The sequence below is a fragment of the Panthera leo genome, chromosome C2 (genome assembly GCF_018350215.1).
Source record: "Panthera leo isolate Ple1 chromosome C2, P.leo_Ple1_pat1.1, whole genome shotgun sequence".
In the NCBI taxonomy this organism is placed as follows: domain Eukaryota; kingdom Metazoa; phylum Chordata; class Mammalia; order Carnivora; family Felidae; genus Panthera; species Panthera leo.
This window is the reverse complement of record NC_056687.1, coordinates 10,486,616-10,511,742: the sequence shown is the minus strand read 5'-3', so window position 1 is coordinate 10,511,742 and position 25,127 is coordinate 10,486,616. Positions and strand designations below refer to the sequence as shown.

Sequence of the window (25,127 nt, the reverse complement as noted above, 5' to 3'; positions counted from 1 at the left end):
ACCCTGGAAGCGGAGTAGTCAAAATCTGTAGTCGCTGGTCGCCATTGGTTACCTCCTGTTCCTGTCTGGTGACTCAGGACCTAATTGTAGCTTAGGGCGGAGAACCCGTCCGGTTTCTTTTGCTCTTGACCAGAGGTGGCCGTCTGGGGGGGGGGGGGGACGGGGGGAGGAGACCCCGCAGAGGGAGGGGTGCAGGCCGCTCACAAGTTCAAGAGCCTCTCTACTCTATGAGCCTGTAATTCCAAGGCTTATCCACTGTCCTTGATTAAGGGACTGTCTCCAGAAAAGCCCGTTAGGGAGCCATTAAAAAGTAACCTGAGAGCGGTTACTTTTACCCCAGGAGTTCCTAACCCCCCTGGGCGGGCTGTGACTGGAAGGGGACTTTGGAGGGTGTGTTTTGGCGGGGGCGGTACCGAGAGGTGAGATTGGGCTGGGGATGCTGCCTGGAGCTTCTGAGCTGGTTCTGGAGTTCTGGTTCTCAGCAGAGCAAGCCCCAGGGCAAGGCCCGCGGACAAGGAGAAGACCATCCCAGGGGTCCACAGATGGCACCTGCCTCACTGAGTTGCCTGGGCATTCCTGTTGTCCACACAGGCCATCCAGCTTCCCTGCGGGGGCCATGCACCCCCCCGCCGCACCCCACTACCCTGTGTGACCCGCAGAGTAAACTGAGGGCCCGTATGAGGTTAGACGGTACCTCGGGAACTGCTGGGTGAATGAATAAACGGATGAAAAAGAAGAGTGAATAAACTCCCCCTTGGTAGGCTAGACTTATCCTGGGATGTGCACTCAGCAGTGTGTACGATGTGCTCTACTCCTCTGTACTTCTGAAGAGGGGAAAGTAAATTCCCTCCATTCCTAAAAGTCCTGGGCCCCCGGGGGGGGTGGGGGTTCCCAGCAGCAGAGAGGGCAGGGAGCACCTGATTTCCACCTCTCTGGTCATAAATCAACTGACCTTGGGGCCGTCCTCATGGAAGCGTGAGATCGAGGGGCTGTCAAAGTCTTCTAGAAAATGGCTGAGCAGCCCCTCAGGTGTGTAAAAGGGCCACGGCACCCCCCCGCCCCCACACACACACTCACAATCTCTGAGCCCTGGCCGGTCAGAAAACCAACAGGAACCAGCAGTTGCTTTTTCACGAGCTATTAGCCCCGCCTCATGCCATCCAGAGAAAAAACTTCCAGGTTGTCTGGGGGATGATGACCTCACTGAGGCTTTTATCCAGGCTTTTAAAAGCCTGTGTTGTCAACACACAGCTGAGAAGCAGCGACCGTCTGTAGGGGAGTAAATCTTCTGCCAGTTACCTGAATGGGCAAGGGGGTATTTGCCGGGGATTCCCAAAGAGCCATGACGTGGTGACGAAAACACTAGTCCCACGGCTTGCCAGGTGACGTTGGGAGGGAAAAGCTCAACTTACTCCAACACGCAAATGCCCCCCCATTCACCCTGCTGACCACCTCTGAGCCAGTTATGGAAGGAAGGACCAAACGTGGGCCACCTTCTCCCAGCAAATCTTTCCAGATCTGAAAGGAAGAGGCTTTCTCCTCTTCCTCTGTCTTTACCTTGGGACCGGGCCTATGGAAGGCTGGCTCAGTGACCCCGGCTTCCCAGCTCCACTCTGCTCTGAATGCAATAGGACGCCTGCCTTTTCAACGACTGGTTTTGAACCTTCTCTCCTTTTAACTCCCTGAACAGTCCCTCTCCTGTATGAATACTCCGGGGTGTGAAGGCATCATCTCAGCTCAGAGCGAACGCACTTATAAACTATTGCAGATTATGGTGAGTCTTTCCATAGCCTGTGGGGCGCCACCCCCCCCAAACTCCTGCTCTGACTTTTCCCCACCCCCAGCTTTTTTTTTTTTTTTTAACTACTTCTGCTTCCTTCATTTTCTTTGCAGCTGCAGCAGAGAGATATAGTAAAGCTACTGTATAGGATTTTGCAAGCAGGGCCTCTGAGAGCTTTCCAAACTCCATACAAGCCGGTTATTCTCTGGCTTGTTTTCTTTGGCTTCAGGTTCGTAACACAGAATGAGTCAAACAGTATTAACTTTCAATAGGGAAGTGGTGTGGTCAACCAAAGCTGTTTGCGGCTAGATTGTGCAGATAGGTAGGGCAGGTAATAAAGAACAGCCCATAATGCTGCAAGGAGGTGAAGGAGGGAGGCAGGCCTCGCTCAGAAACATCTAGCAATTAAGTCAACAGGACTCAAACCATCTTTTCTCGTTGGCTGAGGAATTAACACGAAGGTCTCTGACCGGCCAGCTTCAGGAAGCTGGCCATGCCGGGATTCTGTGGTTTGCACAATTGAGCACTTTGTGGGTATAGGGATGTCTTCCCCCCCCCCCCCCCTTCTTTTCTTAAATGATGCCAAAGCCATGGGAAATCTAGTTAGGCTGACTTTCCCTACCTGTGGCATGTCATTCTCGAGTGGACCTTTATTCGTTTCTTTCCCCAGCTTGGGGAGTGATAGATGCCCCCTCCCTCCCCCAGCTTCCCAGTCCTGGGCCTCCCCGGGACGGTGGGCTGAGGGCAAGGCCCTGGGCTGTCCTTCTCCAGGCCGGAAGACCATGCCTTGGAAATGTACCTGCTCCTAGCAGACATCAAGTCAGATTCCGAGAAGCCGACAAGGACCTTAAAATCGTCAGATCGTCTCTCCCGCTCTGCAGATAAGGAAAGGGAGGCTCTGGGAGGGGAAAGCGGAGCTTGGTGCAGCCAGCCAGGGCCAGAAGCTGCCTTTCCCAGGCCAGCGGTCTTTCCACTAGGTGGCCGCTCCCTTGCCCAGGGCTCGGGATTCCTTTTACAGTTCAACCGAGCGGCTCCCGAGAAGAGCCCAGCCCTGGAGACTCAAATTTCAGCAGTTTCCAGTTCTTTCTGCCTGCCTATTTATTTTGAGACTGGCTGAATCACCCAAGGAAGAGAACGAGTTTCTCCCAACCTGGTCCTGGCAGCCAGTCCGTGAAGGAACAGGACAGAGAACCGGCCTCTGGAGCCTTGGAAGAGTCTCACCTCTGAGCTGTTGCAGATTTGACTCGTCCTGGGAAACTGGCACGGAGGCCCAACGGTGTAACATGTCACCTCCCTGAAATCTAATCCAAAAATCTCAGGCAAGCAGCATATGTAAAAAGCCATGGGCAAAAAAAAAAAAAAAAAAAAAAGGAACAGGGACTCTACCAGGAACTCTCTTCCCAAGCCTTTCACCCAGAGAAGCTAGAATTCCAGAATCGTCGAGGAAAGGTGGCATTTGGTTTCAGAAAAGAAATACATCTTTAAAGTTAATGCAGCTCTTTTAACTGTTAGGGTTGCTGCTTTTAGCTTCCAGTGTTTTTCAAGGGTATATAGTAGTAGGTAAAGAAAATAGGATATTCTAATGGCAAAAAGTAAAATTCCTGACAGTACGGATTGGCAGCTGGGGCTGATTTGAGCATCTCTATTCCTTTTCTTTTTTTTTTTTTTTCTTTTTTTTTCTTTTTTTACATTTATTTATTTTTGAGACAGAGAGAGACAGAGCATGAATGGGGGAGGGGCAGAGAGAGAGGGAGACAAAGAATCAGAAGCAGGCTCCAGGCTCTGAGCCATCAGCCCAGAGCCCGACGCAGGGCTCGAACTCACGGACCGTGAGATCGTGACCTGAGCTGAAGTTGGACGCTCAACCGACCGAGCCACCCAGGCGCCCCTCTCTATTCCTTTTCTACACGTTTCTTCCCCTCGGTTCTGAAAGGCCTGATGAAACAAAATCTACCCTCAAAAAAACAATAATTATTTAAGATCCCTGAGATTTTTGTATAGTAGATACAAAACAATAATCAATTTTTCTATTATATTTTTCTATTATTGCACTATAATCTATTAGATTTCTATTACCTAACTGGTAAGACTGTTTACCAAGCATCTTGATATATATTATCTCATCTGAAACAGTACTAGGCAGTAGACAGCTCATACGATTATTCCCATCTTATAGATGACGCCGTGGAAGCTTCTAGATGTTGGCAGGCACACAGCAGCATGAGTGCTAACCTTCAGTTAAGAAACAACTAAATTTCGATAAAATCTCTATTTGGAAAAGGACCACTTCTCTCCAGGGCAATCCGGTTAACAGGATTTTGCTTCAGTGAGGAATGAATTGTTGAAATCAGTTCAGCATTTGGAATTAATAGTAGATAGGGTGGAAGGTAAAAGAGAAAAAAGCCCTTATTGAATTGTATGCTGGGGACCCAATCTGCCAGGAGTTTTTAAAAAATAACTTGGCAATGGGGCGCATGGGTGGCTCAGTCAGTTAAGCATCCGACTTCAGCTCAGGTCAGGATCTCACGGCTCGTGGGTTTGAGCCCCACGTCGGGCTCTGTGCTGACGGCTCAGAGCCTGGAGCCTGCTTCAGACTCTATGTGTCCCTCTCTCTCTGCCCCTCCCCTGCTCACACTCTGTCTTTCTCTGTCTGTCTGTCTGTCTCTCTCTCTCTCAAAAAAAAAAAAAAAAAAGAATAAACATTATAAAAAGAAAATTTAAAAATAAAAACTAACTTGGCAATGGCACGTGTTTGGTCCCCAGTTGGGCAGAATTCCAGTAGTTTCCCTTGGTAAAGGCTAAGGGATGAGGGAAAGGGACCTGTGTCCAGGGCATGTGCTAATATTTAAGGAGCTCCTCTGTGCCAGGCTGTGCTATCATCAATCTGCACAAGACCTCCCTCTCATAGGGCTATCGCCCTCCTGGTTTTACACCCGAGAGGGCTGAGCCTGGGGAGGCTAATCTGATCATGGAGGAGAGGCGGGGTTGAACGAAGCAGCCAACTCTCTAGTTGCCAACCCCCGCTCTAGCCTGCCTCTCAGGCACACTCCTTTCACCTTCACACCCTCCAGCAAGGCAGGTGTCACTAAGCCCATTCTTCAGATGGGGAGACTGATGTGCCACTGGTCAGTGGCAGGGATAACACCTGAAGCCGGGCTGGTCCAGCTCCAAATGCCTCTCTCCCTCCCTCCGGCCCAGAGCTCTCTGCTCCGTTTCTGCAACCCGGGGTTATGCCCTGTTGGCAATGCTGGAGAGAAACAAAAAGATGTGACTGTGTGCAGTTCTCTGTAGCTCTTTCAAGTGAATGAATTGGAAATATCACAAAACCACTTCAAAGCTAAGTAAAAATAAGGTGATCCCGGGAACAAATCCAAAAGGGGCCATAAATGCATACAGTCCTTAAGGATTTACTTATTTCAAAATATTTACATTTTATCTCAAATGACCAGAAGACTGACTTCTAGGCCACGGTGAACAAAAACAAAAACAAAACCAACCAAACACATAGATCAAGTGTTCGACATTTCAGTAAATGAAAGAATACCGAAAGACTTCCATAACGGTCTCAGCTTTACTGAATACTGGCTTTAGTGGAACCTGAGTATATGTAGATCATGGAAGTAACAAACTAATGTACTACCATTAACTTACTTTATAGGGGTCTAGGGAGTTGGCAGATTAACTCAGTCGTGTTCTTTAAAAAAAAAAGAAAAGAAAAGAAAAAGAAAAAGAAGGCAGAGAGAAAAGAACTTTGCTTTGGGTACCTAAATTATTTGTTTTTAGTTTATCCCTTCTTTATTGTCAACTTTTCATGGCAAAAACCCTTGAAGACAGCTCAATTATCAAGGACAAGCACACTGAAAGAACAGAACCCAAAAATTGCAAGTGAGCCCGAATGAACTTAAATACAGATCTAGGGCGAGGGGGTGGCTTTTACTTATTTAAGCTGAACTTCTGGTTTTTGCTTTGTTTGGTTTTTTTCTCTGTGGTGATGGAGTTCTAGGAGACCCATTGGATCTAATTCTTACTTGAGGACTTTCTTGGCTACCTAGCTTACAGGACAAAAACCCAAGCCTTTGGGAAAACTTGAGCAGAGTTTTGTTTGTCTGCTTTCTTTTCTTTTTTCTTTTTTTTTATTTAACGTTTTTTTTTTTTTTTAATTTTTTTTTATTTTTGAGACAGAGAGAGACAGAGCATGAACGGGGGAGGGGCAGAGAGAGAGGGAGACACAGAATCGGAAGCAGGCTCCAGGCTCTGAGCCATCAGCCCAGAGCCCGTCGCGGGGCTCGAACCCATGGACCGCGAGATCGTGACCTGAGCCGAAGTCGGACGCTTAACCAACTGAGCCACCCAGGCGCCCCTCTTTTCTTTTTTCAATAAATGTTTTTATTTACTTATTTTTTTGAGAGAGAGAGGAAGAGTGAGTGAGCAGGGAAGGGGCAGAGAGAAAGGGGGACAGAGGATCCTACGCAGGCTCTGTGCTGACATCAGAGAGCTCGATGTGGGGCTCGAACTCATGAACCCTGAGATCCTGACCTGAGCTGAAGCTGGACGCTTAACTGACTGAGCCACACAGGCGTCCCTGTTAGTTTGTTTTCAAAACGAAAAGCGGAAGTGGCTGGTGTACGAAAAAATTCTAGATCCGTCCCACAGTCAAGAAGCCGATCTGATAATGTGTGCGGCCCGGCCAAACCCAGTCCATCCACAGGCACAGGTCCACGTGCCGGCCTTGGCAATGGCATTCACGGAGCTGGGGCCCACCTGTTGCTGTAGCACCCGAGGTTACCAATGCCCCAGCTCAGGTCCCCTCCCAGGGCAACTGGATGCCACCCACGGACCTCGGCTGAGCTACTCCCCTCAGGCCACAGGGTCCGTGGGATGCTAACTGCCCCACCACACGCACCCGGAAAAGTCTCCAAGTCTGTAGGGTGGGAGCACCAGGTCATTGAAACGTGCCACTGAATGTCTTTGGGGGGAAATGAAGAAAAAGCCCTACAAACAGATACCAAAATATCAAAAAAACACCAAAAACCAAAAAACCAAAACAAGTCTAGAAAGACACGATGGTTTAGGGTGGCTGAGCAGGTTTCCTAGGCCTGCAAAGCTTGCCTGTGGCTGGCGGGTCCAGGTACCCCGGGAGGAGAGCTGCCTTCCTCTGGGGCAAGGATTCAGATTCCAGGGGCCTCTGGCACACTTTGTCAGTTTTCTAGAACAGTGCGGAAGAGCCTGTCCTACAGCCCTGTCATGCCTATATTGAAAAGAGCCCACACGTTAGATCTCAGCACCGACTTGCGATGTTACTCAGACAGGATTTTTCCCCTGGAATTTTTCACAAAGTTCAACATTTGGGAGCAAGAGGGACTTGGGAGCAACATTTTACCCAAGAGGGACTTAGGAACAGTGCCCGGAGTGTTTCAAGGGTCCATAAAAGTGCCAGAAAAGAAATTTTGCTGGGTCTAAATACAAAAGGAAAACTGAAAAAAAAAATCAAAATTTATAAATGTTTAATTAAATGTCTTAAAAAATGCAGCATGATGGCGACTTCATGAATTTTTAAACTGAGGATTCTCAAATTTTTTTTTTTTTTGGCTTAGAGTTTTCTCATAGCCAAAGAACTCTAAGACCAAATGCAAATAATTGCTCTGTCTTCTGAACACTTATTGTGGGCCCTACACATTCCACAGAGGCTGTCTTATCCAGCCTCCCAGCCATGTGAGGTTAATAAAGCCACTGTCCTTGTTTTATGGAGGCTCAGCCTCCCTTCCCTCCCCAGTATGGTCACCTGCACAGTTAGCAAGTGAGGATATGGGGATCTCAGCCCGATTGCACTCACCTTGTTCATGGGGGTGAAATCGGGGCTGAAGGTAACAAAACAAGTTACCCACAGCCAGATAATTTCAAAAATAAATGACAAAATGGGGCGCCTGGGTGGCTCAGTCGGTTAAGCGTCCGACTTCGGCTCAGGTCATGAGCTCGCAACTCGTGGGTTCGAGCCCCGCGTCGGGCTCTGTGCTGACAGCTTGGAGCCTGGAACCTGCTTTGCATTGTGTGTCTCCCTCTCTCTCTGTCCCTCCCCCGCTCGTGCTCTGTCCCGGTCTCAAAACTAAATAAACAATAACAATTAAAAAAAAAAATGATGAAAGCTCTTTCAAAAATTTACAGAAGGAAAAAAAACCACAATGGTATCCAACATTCACACATGTGGGTGCATGTGGATATGTCCGATGTCACACAGGACGGAGTCTCCTTCCCCCAGGGAAGGGGGCCCAGAGACTCGGCCTCGAAGGGGCCTTGCTTGTGTGGAACTTAGGGCTCTGTTTTTCGGACAATATTTTGTTACTCCTTCCAAGTGGGAGCTAATTTAGAGATTATCTCATCCCATCGCCTGGTTGGTCAGTAGAGGAAAGTGAGGAAGAAAGTACCTGAGATAATTGCTTGAGGTCACATCCACTGGCCTGATGGCGTCATCGTGAAACCCAGGTCCCCCGTTCAGGACCCAGAGACCTTTCTACATGTTTTAAGATTAAGAAATGGCAGCCTAGAGAGAGACAGATTCTTTTTTCTCCTTTTAGCACTTCATATAGTAAATTCTGACAAGGGCTGTGATATATTAGCTTAGATCTTGACCTCACTGGGGTGAAACTCAAGACAGTGCTTGGGTTTACAATGGCCTCGATGGAAAGAGAAATCCAAGGTAATGGTCTAAATATCACTGCCTGTGAAATTTCTCTCTCCTCTTTCTCCTCCATTAGACTGTGAAGGTACCCAGATCCTTTCCTGGCATTCTCACTGGTACCTGGAAGGGATTTTTGCCCCTTCCTTTCTACAGCAATGTAAATACCATCTAAAAAATCTTAGTAACCTTGATATAAAATAGAGCTAGTTACCAAGAGGTCATAGGCCTCCCCGGGTCTTGGGGAGCACCGAGGAGGGATTATCCCTGTTTCCAGGGACAGAAGCATACTTCTCCCAGGATCTTTCTCTATTCCCATTTGTCCAAGGGACCCTTTTGGACCTGGGCCTGAATTAAGTCCATTGAAAACTCAAGGGTCAGGGAAATCTTTATATAAAAGTCTTCTTAATCTTGCTTCATACTACTAAAAATAACAAGCAGAAAGAGGTTCTAAAATTCATTGGAAACACTTAGGCACATTATTATTAATCCTTGAAAAACTGCCATTGCTAAGTCTTGGGGGTTGTTGGGGAGCTTAGCACACGAGAATTACAGTACCAGAGAAAGTCACCCCAGAATGTCCACCGTAGCACCGAAATGCCTCTCAGAGTGGGGGGGAGGGATATAAGTCAGTAGAACATTTCCTCTTCTTTGACCCTCAGCCTGTCTCTTACTTTATATCGGAGTGGGAGGGAAGAAGAGAGCATTATTTCCTTTTTCTTTTGTGGAGCCAGATTTCATCTAGAAAAAAAACTGAGGTCCAAATCTGATATTTGAAAAATCCAGAGGATTAAGTAGATCACTGTTCATTAACTGGAAGAAATGCTTAAGCAGTTCTGAGCAAACAAAGCGACTGTAGATGGATAACTGCAATCCTGAGCTCACAGATCTATAAAACTGCCTGGCCTTCCACTAACCATTTGGTGGCAAATGACACAAATTTTCATCTTTCCAGAGGGCTGCACCCGTATATCTGGACCTTCCGGGAAGCTCTTTGCCAAAGGTGGGGGGGAGGGGGCACAAGACTTGGACTGTTCAAGTGATCATTTTGTTACATTAAAACAATTCTGTGTTCATGTTTCTTTATTTTTGAGACAGAGAGAGAGGGAAAGAGAGCAGAGCATGAGCGGGCGACAGAAGGAGGCACAGAATCTGAAGCAGGCTGCAGGCTCTGAGCTGGCAGCACAGAGCCCGATGCGGGGCTCGATCTCACGAACTGGGAGATCCTGACCTGAGCTGAAGTCAAATGCCAAACCGACTGAGTTAGCTACCCAGGCACTCCTCATTTTGTTACCTGATTCATCTTTCCTGGAGGTCCCTGCTTCACGTCCGTCCCCAAGCAGACCCTGGTGACAGACGTGGAATCAACCCTTGGTATCTGTGACCACGTGGCCGTTCACCGGGTCCTGCCCCGTGCCCCAGGCTGTATTGCATTACAACCTCATCCAAGGGCGAATGCGGGTTCCCTTCCTGTCCAATGACTGCCAAGGCTATGAGGCTCGGCTTTCTTGAAGACGGCTGTATTTGAACCAGAGTCGGATTGATACACTCTCCTAATAAAAAATTTCTGAAGCAGAAATTTCAATACAATGAAGCGCAAGGAAGGGTTGGCGCGGTTCTTCAGAACAGACCGTGGCGGCTGCGGATGGCCGCGTCTGGGCTGTTTCGTTTCGGGTCTCGCTTACTGAACCTGTGACCTTGAGCGAGGGATGTCTCTTCTCTTTGCTTCCACTTCCTCACCTGTTCTCGCAAAGATGAGATCAGTTGATCTACGGGAAGCCCTTTGAATGGCGTTGGGCAGACAATCAGCACTAAGTGTTAAAGAAGGCTGGTGCCCCAGAAAATGGCATTTTCCGAAGTTTTTCAGGAACGGCTCTACCTAGCTCTCTGTTATTGTGAATTCCAAGCCAGCACAGCAGTTACTGTGAAGGACTCCTTTAACCTGAGGGCAGGTGTTGTCCCAGAGATGGCCAATATTTGTTTTATTAATCTTTTCGATTTTTAATTAGGTTGCTCAATGTTCCAGAAGTTAACAGCTATCTGGCCAGACAGGTAATGGCTTGTGACATCAGAAGGACTCTCCAGCCTGCACCCCTGGGATCCCCACCCCCTGCCCGTCGGGTCACTTAGGGTCCCGGCTGCTAACTCTCCTCAATCTCTCCTTAGCAAAATGTCTTCCTCCACGGCCCTGGGCCGCCACACAAATTATTTAGTCAAACAGCTGCAGAGAATGTGCTTCGGTATCTCAGGATTATCATATCACAGATCCATGGGCTCGAGCTAGGAGTTTTCATTAGATCCCCTCAAATATAAAAAAATACATCAAAAACAACTCTCGAGTCCCGTTTTCCTGAAAAAGCCGGTTGCCCTGTCTCTCCCGCGTAACGAGAAGACTTTTTCTTTCAACGTGTTAACAAGCCACAAAGTGTGGTTCTGTCTCCGTCCTGGAAATGTACCGTCATTTGCATAACAAGCCACCCAGGATTGTTGCGTCTGTGTACTATCTACATAGGGCTGCTTGCAAGAACTGTTCCCCACAGAGAAAATGCCTGCGGACAGTGCTCTTTCTCCATCATAAATTTAACTTTTCATCAATTGGTAATTTCTCTCTTAGTCTGACATGAAAAATAAATCTCACGGAGTGTGGAAAAAAACAAACCCTAAGTTTTGACTCACTAAGTGGCAGGTCAGTTACTGCGAAAGAGCAAATAACCGTCTGAAGTGAAAACGGTTTTCACTTCTCTCCGGAATACACTTTCTGCTGTACCTTCGCCACCGAAACCCAGGAAAGTGGGGTGGGAAGCACCAAGTTATCCCTTTGGCCTAGGAAGCAGTCGGCTGTGGCATGCTTTCTAATTCATAGTCCTTTTCTTTCTTTTCTTTCTTTCTTTTCTTAACGTTTATTTATTTTGAGAGAGAGAATGCATGAGCCGAGGAGGGAGGGGCAGAGAGAGAGGGAGAGAGAATCCCAAGCGGGCTCCACGCTGTCCGCACGGAGCCTGGCACGGGGCTTGACCTCACGGACCGTGAGATCGTGGCCCGAGCCGAAATCAAGAGTGTGACGCTTAACCGACTCAGCCACCCAGGCGCCCCCACTGTTCTTTCCTTAATCACCTGAGCGTCAGGTTGAGTGAGATAAGCTTTCCTTCGGGTTCTTTGCATGAGGGTTTCAAGTTAAAGGCCTCCATGCCTGCAATGAAGCACCACCGTTTGCCCCTTTCAGACCATCTTACAGCTGGGATGAACGCGAGAAGCCCTATGAGCTATCGCCTCATTTAAAACACGAGGGTGAGAAGCCAGCTCAGAGACTTTGGCATAGGTGGTGGACAGATGGCCCAGGTGGATGAAGAGGTGAACGGACAGGTGGACAGAACAGGATGAGGTACCAGGAGCCCCTCATTCTCCTCCTGCCTTATTACCAACTACTTTTTCTCAACCAAGGCAAATCATTTCATGTCTCTGGGACTTTCCCTTCTCTCTGAGGCCACGAGGCCCGGAGGCTCTCTCTTCAGCTCCCCCGCTCTTTGATGCCATGAAACGATAGAACTTTTCAAAACGATTGTACTTGTCAATGCCAGGGCCACTTTGCCGTAACTACCTACTGGAATATCATTCAGCCTTAATAAGGAAGGAAATGCTGCCATTTGCAACAACATGGATGAACACTGAGGATATCACGCTACGGGAAATAAGTCAGACAGAGAAAGACAAATACGGGATGATCTCACATGTAAAATCTAAAAAAAAAAAAAAAGAGAGAGAGAGAGAGAGAGAGAGAGAGAGAAGAACTCATGGAAACAGAGAGCCGATCAGTGGGGGCAGGGGATGGGGGTAGAATGAGTGCAGGGAAGTAGGCAAAAATGGTGAAGGGGTACAAGCTTCCGGTTGTAAGATGAACGGGTCCTGTGGATGTAACGGATAGCATGACGACTATGGTTGACAATACTGTGTCCTACAGTTGAAAGTTGCCAGGCAAACAGATCGTAAAAGCTCTCAGCATGCACACACGCACGCACACGCTATTTGAGTGGATGGATCTGTTAACTCATCTTGCCGTGGTAATCATTTTGCAATATACACGTACATCGAATCATCATGTTGCAAACCTGAAACTTACACAATGCTATAGGTCAATGACATCTCAATAAAGCTGGGGGAAAAAAAACACCCAACTCTGTTCACTTTCTCATTAAAAACAAAATGGCTGCGAGCAGAACTGCATCAAAAAGTAGTTCCCACCTTGAATCGAGATGTTCACATAACGAGGAAAACAGCATACTAATATTAGCAGTGAGGGGCCCCACCCTTGCTTCCTGGGTGAATAGAAAAGTCAGCATTACTCAAGCCCCTCTGGGAGTCTGTGTGCATTTAATTCTTCTTCTAGAAGACCTTTGTGAAATGCGAGACTGCCTACTTGGGACTGTTACACCTCTCTATAGCATGCTTAGCACCTCCCTTTTCATTTTTCCTAAGACCCCAAATTCCATTTGGCAGGAGAGACGCCAGAAAAATGGATGCCTCTGGAGCAAATCCCTTCTGTCTGTTCAAAGAGCCCTTCTCAATCGTGACCGCTTTCTGGAGTTATAAAACAGCAGGGGAGTCAACTGTATACACAGGCAGGCCCTTACAATAGCATATTTTCCCCTCCGGCTGCCAATTCTGAACAGTCAGAGCGACCATCATTTGTTTTTCTCAAGTTCAGCCACCTGGATGCTTCTTTGAATGTTACAGGAAATACAAGCAGTGGGGCAAAAACCTGCCCTTTTTTCTGCATGAGAGAATAGCAGAGGTAGAGGTATATCAAGGGGTCACCTGGTTAAAGCTTCTTCCTCCAGGCAGGTCACCGTTTGAACGGTCTGAGTGGAAACTACTGTTTCTATTTTTTAAAGACAGAGATTCTACAACCACCCGAGTGAGCCTCTCTCACGACTTCGCGACCCCCCGAGTCATTTTCCTGACACCTCACAGCCGCCTGCATGCCCCCTGCCCCCCAACCCTGGGCTCTGCTCGAATCTAAGCCTGCTTCCTCTTTGGTCCTCTACAGAGAGCCAAGGCGCCTGCTGGGTGTTTCTGTTCCGTTATTAATATGACAGGGTCACTATGAGTCTTCAGTTGGCCACGCCTACTTTGGAAACCTACAAAGCTGGGTTTGGCTGTCACTGTGTGGTCCTGTGCCTGTGGCCTGGCTGTTCAAACACAGACTGGAATCAGGGGGATGCCACCAAAGTCCCAGAGTTTCCTGAGTCTGGGCATGACCCGACAGATGGTCTCCGTGACTTCAAGAGAAAAAGCGGAGAGGCGGTAACCGAGGTCAGAGATACAGGGAGTCACACAGAGCAGGCAGACTGCACCCAGGCGCTCCTCGTGAATGGAATGCCACATCCTGGGGGGCTCTTCCTGGCGGGTGTGGTTTCCCTGTGGGGTTCTTCCCTCTCTGGGGCACTGAGAAAGCTAAGGCAGCACATGGGATGGTTCTATGCGATCAAGACACTATGAGGCATGAGTTGGGGTGAGCACGGGGTGACCTGTAGAGTCACGCCTGGGGGCGGCCTTACCGCCCCATGAGCACCCCCACAACGAGAAAGGCCCCTGGAGGACAGCCCTGCCGAATAGCAGCCACAGAGGCGGGCAGGGAGCCTCTCCTGCGGATGGACAACGTCTCCCGAGTTCATCCTCTGTGCCAGGCACAAAGCGTTGTCTCTTCCTGTCTTATAAAAGCGGCCCTCACTGTTATCTCCATTTTGCAGATGAGGAAACTGAGGTCCGGGGAGGTTCCATAACTTGCTGAAGGCTTAAGCGCCTGAACCAGAACTCCACTTGTTTCCCCCACCGGCCCAACACCCCCAGAACCCAAATTCTTAACCAGTCCGTTTTACGACCTCGCCTCCCCGCGTCTCAACCTCCAGGCATAAGCCCTGTTTTTGAATCTCTCCCACCAGAAGAGACAGTACTCATTTTCCACCCCGGGGACCTGATACGGTTTGGAGGCATGCAGATGATGGGTAGAACCCAGCCTCCGGCCCGGGGAAGGGTGTGGTTCTGGAAAAGAGTGTTACTCTTGTGTTTACTCAAAGATAGTCATTAAGTCACCGTGAAAACATCTTTCTGCAGACTAAACAACCCCACTGCTTTTTAAAAAAGCTTTCCTCACAGGAGCTATTTCTTTTTCTTTCTTTCTTTTTTTTTTTTTTTTTTTTTTTTTTTTTGGTACCGTCTTTCTATATTTACTGGTTTTCCCCCAGGAATTCTTCTGCCCTCCCATTCTCTATTTTAATCAATCCTGTAATAAGATTCTGATCTATGCCACAGAAAAGACATGGTCATTTTCATAGTTTTCATCTCTGGCCTTAACAATAGAATAAAAGGCCAGCATGGATAGTAATCACTACTTGTGGTCCACTCTGACCCTCAGGCATTTTTTTTTTTTTTTTTTTTGGGCCACCCCTGCGGCTGGCCATTCTTCCATCTACTGTTTGTTTCTGATACTGTTGAACTTCACCGTGTATTTGAGGGACTAGTCCTTAGTGTCATGCAGCCCCGAAATGCTTCCAACACACATTTGACTCAGGCTGATTTGCTTCTGCCTTCTAAGAGAATGCTTTAAAAGGAGCCCAGTGCTCAGAGACAAACTTTGACGACTGTCAACGATAAAATTCTCTCTCCCTGCAGGAGCCTCCTATCCCTCTCTGACACAGGTTTTAGACGCATTTGAGCAACGTCAGTCAAACCCAAGGATTCTGAGATACCCTCTCTGGTGCCTCAGCGTCCCAGCCCAGAGGTTTGCCAGCCCCGGGGGGGGGGCCCACTTACTTCGAGGTTCCCGGGGTCCATCCACTGTGATTTTGATGGCTCTGTGGTACGTGGCAACTTGTGGTGGGTTCGTGAAGACCGTGATTGTCAAAGTGAAGCTTTTCCCTGTTGGAACACAAAAGAGAACACACAAAACAATGAGGTGATGGCCTGGATATATCCGCTGGGTAGTTGACCATTAATTTATGCTTTCCAGCCATCAAACTGGAAAGGTGGCACTTCTTGGGCACAAGTTGATGGTTTTTCCAACACTCCCTTGAGTTTGGCTTTGCTTAAATTCCAGAATGCACACCTTTGGTATTTGTGTAAGATGTTAACACTTTGCATAGTTACACGGCTTCCGTTTAATCATCAATAAAACAACACAGGATCAAGAGAGATTCAGCTTTGTTTTCTTTCAAGCCAAGACTCCAGGGAACATGGGATCGGATTGGCTGCTATCCACTCCCCCAGAGCTGGTCCCCAAGGAGTGAAAGAAACTGTATCCATCTTTCCTTTTTTTTTTTTTTTTCAATATATGAAGTTTATTGTCAAATTGGTTTCCATACAACACTCAGTGCTTCATCTTTCCTTTTAACATTGATTGCTTGCCCCTTCAAGGATTGGGAAAGACGGAGTACCTGAGTTTGGGAATAGGCTAAATTCAAATTATTCTCTCTGTATTTCAAAGACACTAATTGCTGGTGGACTTTAAATATTATTATTAATTAAAAAAATTTTATTAACATTTATTCATTTTTTTTTTGAGTGAGAGAGAGAGAGAGAGTGTGTGTAAGTGCAAGTTGGGGAGGGGCAGAGAGAGAGGCAGACACAGAATCTGAAGCAGGCTCCAGGCTCTGAGCTGTCAGCACAGAGCCCGACACGGGGCTCGAACTCACAAACCGTGAGATCATGACCTGAGCCAAAGTCGGACGCTTAACTGACTGAGCCACCCAGGCGCCCCTAAATATTATTTTTAAATGCTGGATGCTATTACAGGTACTCATGGGATTGGCCAGACACAATTTACAGTCAACAAACTGACTTCACAATATGTAACTGACAGACTGAGGTTCAATAAGGACTAGAGACATATACACGCACGGGGATCTCCACCCAAACACTTCACATACATGCATGGGACGCAAGCACCTTTTTATAACATATGTCTACCGCCATGGTTTTAGTAACTTTTAAAAACTATTTTAAAATATATATATAACTCAGAATACAGTGACTAACGTATAAATACATAAATAACTAACAGAACAGAAATATACCAACAATTAATATTAATAATATAAGTATCAATATGCACATATATTGATCATTGAAAACATTTTTTGGCTAGGTGGTTCAAAGGGCGAACTCTTGGTTTGAACTTGGGCTAGCTGACCTTTGGCAAGGCCCCAGACCCCTCCGTGCCTCAGTGCCCTTACCTGGAAAATGGGTACATATAACATTTTCTACCTTATAGGGTTTGGAGGAGGTTAAATGAGCTCATAGGAGTAAAATCATTAAAATGGTATCTGGAGCATGATATTCAAAGGTGTGCGCGTGTGTGTGTGTGTGTGTGTGTGTGTGTGTGTGTGTTGTGCTCGCTTTTATTATTTTCCTTTTCTGTTTCTCAGAGTTCCCCAACAGGATCCTAAGGTTTGACTAAGCATGATATTTGGACCACCCACATCACTGCAGTGGGTCTCTATTTAACAGCTTCTCCTCTTAGTCATGTACCATGAAATGAAACCTAGAAGAAATGAAAGGCCCACCCATCCCCCTATCTGTTCCCAACCCACGTAAGACTCAAATTGTCTTCCTCCCCCAAGTTAGAAAGAACAGAGTATCTTCAACTGTCCTGCACGTTTTCACACCAAAGAAAGCTACAAAAAAGCTCAATAAAAACACAGGTGACCCTTGAACAACACAGGTGTTAGGGGCAGCGACCCCTGCCCTGTTGAAAATCCATGTATAACCTTTGACTCCCCAAAAACTACCAATAGCCTACTGCCTATTTGAAGACTCACCGATAATATAAACAGTCGATTAACACGAATTTTGTATTTCAGGTATATTATACACTGTGTTCTTATCATAAAGGAAGCTAGAGAAAAGGAAATATTATTATTATTATTATTTTAATGTTTATTTTTTTTGAGAGGGAGAGAGAACACAGGGGAATGGGGAGGGGCGGAGAGAGGGGGGAACAGAGGATCTGAAGCGGGCTCCGTGCTGAGAGCAGAGAGCTTGATGTGGGGCTCGAACCCACAAACCGTGAGATCATGACCTGAGCTGAAGTCAGACGCTTAACCGACTAGGCTACCCCTGTGCCCCGAAAAGAAAATATTATTAAGAAAATCGTAAGGAAGAGAAAATATGTTTACAGTCCTGTACTGTATTTATCAAAAAAAAATCTGCATGTACATGAACCTGCATGGTTCAACCCATGTTGTCCAAGGGTCTACTGGGTAATCTTTGGCCACAGCAAGCCACTGATTCCTAATCATGAAAAGTCCCCAGTGAACAATCCCCAAGGATCTGCATTCTGTCTACAGTGAAGCCTGCGATAAGAGGAACAATGACAAGTAACCACTGGATGCTGAAACCGGCTTCGTCCGGCCTGGCTTTGCAACCACAGTCATGGCTGACAGGCCAGGCTGCTCTCTAGGGAGGGGTGCTGAGGGGCCTAGAGCACTGGAGGAGCCCGGGAGGCCCAGCCCACAAATTTATCTTCCCATCAGCTGCTCTTCTCTCCTGGAACCCAGAGAAGATCCCTTTTGGGCTTTAGGGATTTGCCATGTTTAGGACATCGTTCAAATGTGGCCAGACGATACCCCAGATCACTTCTCCCCTTGGCATCTCCCTGAGGTAGGGGCGCGTGCAGGAGGGGCTGCTGGTCAGGCCTGGCGAGGAGGGCACGGCGATGTGGAGGCAGCACCCAGTTCAACTGCCCATCTTGGTCAAGGGAGCAAAGGCAACTAATGGCCCAGGTGGCCCGTCCACGTGGTCCTCTGAGCCCTACGGCCATCCACCTTTTGTCAAGAACCTACAAGGTGGGGAGGCGCCTGGGTGGCTCAATCGGTTAAGCGCCTGACTTCAGTTCAGGTCTTGATCTCCTGGTTCGTGGGTTCGGGCCCCGCGTCGGGCTCTGTGCTGACAGCTCAGAGCCTGGAGCCTGCTTCAAGTTCTGTGTCCCCTCTCTCTCTGCCCCTCCCCTGCTCATACTCTGTCTCTCTCAAAAATAAATAAACATTAAAAAAAAAAAGACCCTACAAGAGGTATGGACCGTATTAAGACTGGATCCCACACCAGCTATTAGGACCTTCTCCCCGATGAGTCCCCCCCACCCCGCATTATTTCTTGCTCACTCTTCTCTCCCCCAGCTGGACTCACGACCACAGGGTTTCCACTCTGGGGTCTGTCTTCCTCCAGCCCCCTGGCCAGCCTGTCAAGGCTTCCTTGCTTTGCCCATCCCGCCCACCCCCCCCCCCCACCCCCCCCACCGCTTCTACGTTCCTGGCTTCAAAGTCGGGCTCGTGTTTCAGGCAGCCTCCCCACATCTGCCTCCGAAAGCGGTCTTCGACTTCGATGGGGACTGAACGGGTTTGCGGCTCTGAAAGCCCAAGGACAGGGATGGTGGTCCAAGACCACCGTGCCTTTCTCAGAGGAAGGCGGCAAAAGGATGAGGTGGCAGCAGGTGGCTTCAGGTAGAGGGGGATTGAGATGGAGAAAAAAAAAAAAAAGACCTTGAGGACACAAGCAATGAGCAATGACGTGGCCCCAGGGACCCAGCAGGTCTGGGCGCATGAGGGGCCGGGCTGCTCTTCCTTCCAGAGGCTTAGATACGAGTTCATGCCACAAACGATGTGACCTCTCTGGATCTCAGTCTCCTGATCTGCAAAACAGGGAGCCCGGGGGTCGTGGGATACGCACAAGGTCACTTTCAACTCACGGTATCTTCTGAGGACGCAGCCCTCCCGGCGCCCACGTTCACGTGCGTGTGTGTGCCTACATGTAGCTGTGCCCCCGTGCGCCTCCCCCATCGCCTGTAGCGTCAGCATTTCAGAGTCCGTGAAAATACTGTATTACTTTTCTAGAGCTGCTGTTAACAAATTTCCACAAACCGACGGTGGGGGGTGGGGGGAGGGAGGCTTAAAACAACTGAAATTTATTGTCTCGTAGTTCTAGAGGCCAGAAATCCAATATCAAGGTGTCGGCGGGGCCGTGCTCTCTCTGAAGGCTCTGGGGCAGAATCCTTCCTTCCTTGTCCCTGCTTCTGGTGCTCGCAGGCAAGCCTGGGCTTTCCTTGGCGTCCAAGTTCATCATTCAGCTTCTGCCTCTGCTGTCACGCGGCCTTTGTTCCCCTGTGTGGCTTCTGTCTCCAAATGCACTTCTCCTTATAAGGGCACCAGTCATTGGAGTTAGGGCCCACCCTCGCCCGAGATGTCCTCACCTTACTTGATTACATCTGCAAAACCCCTATATCTAAGTAAGGTTGCCTTCTGAGGTTCCCCGTGAACATGAGTTTTTAGGGAACACTATACAAGCTAGTTCAAACACCGAATGTCGTCAGAGTTCCGGTCTTGACATTATGACTAACAAGTTCTCTACAGGCACCTGTATATTTTACCCTCTGAAATGGTCCCACTCCTTTGGTAGCCCTAGTGAATCATCCTATCCCTTTTTTTAAACGTTTATTCATTTTGGAGGGCGGGGGTGGGGGGGAACGCACGTGCCTACGAGTGGGGGAGGGGTAGAGAGAGAGAGAGAGAGAGAGAATCTCAAGCAGGCTCTGCACTGTCAGTGCAGAGTCTGATGTGGGGCTTGATGTCACGAACGGTGAGATCACCACCTGAGCTGAAATCAAGAAGTTGGACGCTCAACCGGCTTAGCCACCCAGGTGCCCCATACGATCATCCCAATCTTGATTTCCTAAATGACGACGAAGAATTAGTTTTTATAATATTGGCATTTTCAGATTTGTGTAGAACTTGCAACCTTTCACGCCTTTTCCTCTATACTATTGCATTGGGTCGTCGGAATGGTCTCATGAAGTAAACAAGAGAGATTTTATTGTCCCTCGTCAACAGGTAGCAAAGCGAAGGCTCGGGGAAATTCCGTAACTTGCCCAAGTCACACAGCCTGTATACACAGCAGAACCCAGATCTCTCAGCTTTACACCCACTGTTCTTCACGTTGTCGTCAGGAAATCCCAAAACCCGATTTGCAAACTCAGTGCCAGCAGCACTGGGAATCCAGACTCCTGGCATACTTTCCATGCTCTACCATTGCCCCAGAAAGCGAATGTAGCCCCCGTGACTTCGCTATACCCACACTGTGCTCGACAGCTAACCGTGAGCCTGGGTTATAGTTCAGAAGCAGCTTCTTACGGGGCTGAATTTGGGCTCCTGGCAGCTGAGCATTTAATGCCACCCCCCCGGGCAACCACAGACTGGCCTGCTTAATCGGGAATGAAATCCAACCAAGGTGAATACTTGTGAAATTGTTGCCCATAATTCTAACTCTATCATTTTATTTCTGCCCATCGTTTTATGTGCAGTCACGAGAAATGTGACCGTCCGTCCAGCAAGAGCCACTAGCTGGGGCGTTCTGGCCCCAGGAACGTGCTGTTCACGACGGTGGAGATATTCTGCTTCCTCCCCTCACAATGGGCTCTTGTTTACGGCTTTGAGCACCAGGACATCTGCTCATGACCTCATAGACGGAGGTAATAAGTGATGACACTTTGTTCACAGGTGTGTGTGACATTTTTCCACTCTGGGAAAACTCTGCCTCCGACTTCCTTGTGTTCCTCCGATCAGACCTGGCACCGAGCTTGGTAACTGGCGAGAGTCGGCCAGTGGGCACCCGTGACTGCCGTTCGGAGCCTCGGGGCCCCCCACGCGCTGCCCTTCACCGCCTCCCGGCCCTTCTTGGCCGGCACCTGGAGTGGTGGTAGCTGCCCCCACCAAGAGCACACGCGCTGTTAGCCGGATTCCCTCATTAGAATGACCTATGGGCCTGGTATTTGAAGTGCGTGGGTGTGGAGAGTGAAAGAGGCTGAAGTGTTTTTCCCAGCAGACTGTAGCCAGACTGGTAAGTCAGAGGAGAGCAAAGGAGAACGGACCGGCTAAATAACTGCCATCCCCAAAAGTGGCTCTGCAGGATCCAGTGCGGGCCTGGGAGGACGGTGCTGCCGTAGAGAGAGCTGATTCATTCACTTGTGTGGCCCGGAGAGGCTCGAAGGTCCCCTGCATCCCTGGCTTTGGTGCCAGGAGACGAGCAGAGGCCTTGGCGCCCCGAGGTGCGCTGCTTTCGGCTCCCGAGGGGACGAGCGGCAGGCTGCAGGTGTCCCGTGTGGGGGTACACGGTGCAGCGAGCGCCCAAAGGGCGCACAGAGACCTTCCTTCTCCAGCTCACAGGGACTAACTCAAACGGCAGCCTCAGCTCTGGCCAGTGGTCGGGTTCCAGGAGGAACCCGTTTAGAAGCTCGAACGCTAGGACTGAATGAGGAGGCAGGAGTTACACGACAGGGGACGGAAGGGTCGCCTTATGCTCAAAAGCTGCGAAAGATAAGGCACTGAGTATATAATCTGGTGGACGTGGGCATACGCAGAGTGTGAGTTACAGTGTGGGCCCTGAAGCCAGAAATGCCCGTTTCCGTATCTCTGCCACATGCTAGCCGCCCGACCTTGAGCAAGTCACCTAACCTCTCTGGGGCCTCAGCTTTGTCATCCGTAAAACGGGGGCGACACCAGTCTTTCCATCTCATCGTCTCATTATGCAAGTTCAATGAAGTAACGAATCCGCACATACTGGTTTAATTATCGTTAAAGACGTGAGCAAGGTGATTCCACGAAGACGGAGGTGGGGGCGATCTGGGGAGGAGGAGCTGGTGACGAGGCACGTCGAGGTCTGATGGGGCAGGTGGGTGCCGGGCAAGGGGCACCCTTGAAGCTCCAGCAGGCCCTCCCTGTTTTCCCTAGGAGTCCCAGCAAACGGAGGCAGAGCACAGAGGGCAGCAGACAGGACAGCGGCCCGAGCCCCGCGGACACGTCAGGAAAACTGCACGTTCAACTGGAATGTCAAGTTCACTCCTGCCCCGCCAGCTGGCGGTCTTTGTGAGGCACAACTGTGGCTGGCTGATCCGCCCTATAAACACGCTGGGCCAAATGCTCCCCGGCGACCATGTGTCGCCCCCCTCGACGCCAGCGTCGAGTTCATCCGAGTGCCAGGACAAAACACTAACTGCTTTATTTAGTCGGGAAGAAGGTCACGGGTGAGTCTTCCCCGACGCTTTCAGGCGGCCCCACGTTTCCAGGCCTCGGGCTGCTGACCTCTGACAGCCACCTGTGGTCTAATAAAGCCACAGCTGGGCAGTTCCTTGTGGCCCCAGCACAGACTCCGATTCCTCACCGCATCTGAGAAGTAGTCAAACCTCAGGACTGCTCCCCAAGGGGCCGAGGGCGGGGAGGGGAAGACAGGGCGTAAAGGCCACTCGAAATCGTTCCTCGCCCACGAGCGGAATAGCAGACGCAGAAGCTGGGGCCCTGTCACATCACGGCAGTGTCCTCCTATGCCAATGGTGTCAGGGGCAGCTCTCTCAGTCCTGTCCCGTTGTGACTGTCCCTCCCTGGGTTTGGTTCGTGGGTATAGCCCATCTGCCTGCATTGGCCCCTCGGCCGCTGGGCTGTGTTTCTGTCACTCTCCTTGGGGTAGGTTTGGACCTGAGACTCTTCTCCTTTTGGGGCAGTTTCGCTGGGATGTGAAACTTGCCCTTTGTCACGCAAGGGAAGGCTGTCCGCACAGAGGGCCGTCGGCCGTGGGGGCCGGAAGGGGCAGGGGGCCGCGGGGACACACCGTCATGACATCTTTCACTTGCGTGGGCATCTCTGCGGGAAAACCGGCTGTGCTCACGAACTTTAAACACTTAAGAGCGCAAGTAAAGAACAGTCAAACGAAGGGAAAAAAAATGCAGCTTTGAAAAGCAAGAAAAGCCCATGAAGGCTCAGGTTTTGCTCTTTGCAAATTCTGGAAATCCCAACAGATTCTGAAATGTTGCAGGAAGAGTTCTCCTTTTACTGTAGAGATTGTGCCAGGTCTCCTTTTCATGAAGGATAACTAAGTTATTAAAATTAATGCACCCTCAGATTCCAGGGGAAATCTGAACTGGGGGTATTTTTCACAAAGCACTTTTTTTTTTTTTTTTTTTTTGAGAGAGAGCGAGCGAGTGAGCGGGGGAAGTGGGGCAGAGAGAGAGGGAGAGTATCCCAAGCAGGTTTCACACCCTGCCAGACGCGGGGGTCCATCTTATGACCACGTGATCATGACCTGAACTGAAATCAAGAGTCTAATGCTCAACCGACTGAGCCACCCAGGTGCTGCACATTAAGCATTTTTAGAAGATGCTTATTTGTTTATTTTGAGAGAGAGAGAGAGAGAGAGAGAGAGAGAGAGAATCCCAAGCAAGCTCTCCACCCAGTATGGGGCTCGATCTCACAAACCATGAAATCATGACCTGAGCCATAATCAAGAGTCAGACGCTCAACCAGCTGAGCCACCCAGGCGCCCTCTACACACAAAGCATTTTTAATTTACATTTCTTACGTTTTCCACTGGAACAGCCGAACGGCCAGAGTTCATGCTTTTGCTCTCACCCATTTCCTCATCTAAACACCACTATTTTTGACAGGGGAGCTGTCAAACGATTTACATGAGGATTTCTGGATAGGGTACAAATCCTTCAAGTCGCACAGAATTTCCTACTTTCTCTAAATTGAACTGAAACGAAGACGTCCGTGTGTATCCACATGCAGGCAAAGGGCCCTGTGTGTTTGCAGATGTGTTGATCTAAGGTAAGGGTACCTGCATCCACACGGGCAGAATGCAGACGGGGGGCCCATGCTGCTGGTGCCCCCCCTCCAAAGTCTCCTGACATGGACTTTGAACACAGAACTCAGTTTTCCATAAAAAACAGCATTTTGGGTGGGGGGGGGAGGGAGTGACGGATTGTTTGAAAAAAAGCATTGTTTTACGTACAGAAAGCCAAAAACGTGCAGAGCATTTTCTCTGGAAATCTCCTCTGGAAGTCGAGGACAGGGGCAGCATTTTACTCATCTTTGTGTCTTGTTCCGAGGCAATAAAAAAAGGTTCGATCACTGGATCAGTGAATTATCCCATAAACTTTCAATCTGACAGCTGGTTCTTTACGGCGTCCGATTTCACTTTGAAGGCGTGGCTTTCCTTTCTCGTGGCACCGGTGTGAGCTCGGCCTGACCAGGGGCATGGATGGGCAAGCCTTCTTCTTCCTGGAGAATATCTACCCAACCCAAAGGCACCACGACACTCATGTGACTCTGCATTCCTTTCCCCGGATTTCACGGTCCCTCCACGATCTTCCCTTTTCTTTTGGTGTCACGGTTCCTGGGCATCTTGGTGGAGGAATCAAGTTTTAATCCTTTTAGCCCAAACACTTCCAAGACCCTGAACTGCGGCCGGGGGAGCCCTCTGGTTGGTGACCCAAGTCCTCCAGGGGAAATCGAGCCAGAGGCTTACATAGCGGGCAGGTGATCAAAGTAGCCTCGTCCTAGCCCTGACTCTGATAGTGTGATGGCCGGCTGCCTCAAGGATACAGCCCAACCCCTCACGACGCTTCAGCAGAGACCCAGGAGTGGACATTTAGAAGGGAAGGCAGCGCTGGGGTCCTCCGTTCTGCCTCCAGCCTTTCAGACCCCACAGCGGCTGCTTCCGGAAAGGCAGGTGGTGTGGCGGCTGAAAGAAGGGAGAAGCGCCAGGCAGGACTGGGGGTGTGGCAGGCAGGGCCCGGCAGGAGCGGACTCTGGGGGCAACGACATTCACCAAATAGGATGTCTACAAACTGGGTATGCA

The 25,127-nt window shown here is 49.2% G+C and overlaps 1 protein-coding gene and 1 long non-coding RNA gene across 6 annotated transcripts in view; one reads left to right on the top strand and one right to left on the bottom strand.

The window, feature by feature from the left end:
- The window catches only part of RUNX1 (RUNX family transcription factor 1), a 251,876-nt gene that overhangs the window by 48,120 nt on the left and 178,629 nt on the right, over positions 1 to 25,127 (bottom strand). For all 5 annotated transcript variants that reach the window (XM_042903602.1, XM_042903604.1, XM_042903601.1 and 2 more), the window contains one exon: positions 15,264 to 15,368. In XM_042903602.1, the coding sequence (XP_042759536.1) occupies positions 15,264 to 15,368 (105 nt within the window). The remainder of the gene's footprint in view (positions 1 to 15,263; positions 15,369 to 25,127) is intronic.
- Positions 1,083 to 23,426, top strand: LOC122198799. The gene is made up of 3 exons (XR_006193165.1): positions 1,083 to 1,774; positions 20,800 to 20,967; positions 22,226 to 23,426. It is a non-coding gene; the product is annotated as an uncharacterized LOC122198799 (long non-coding RNA).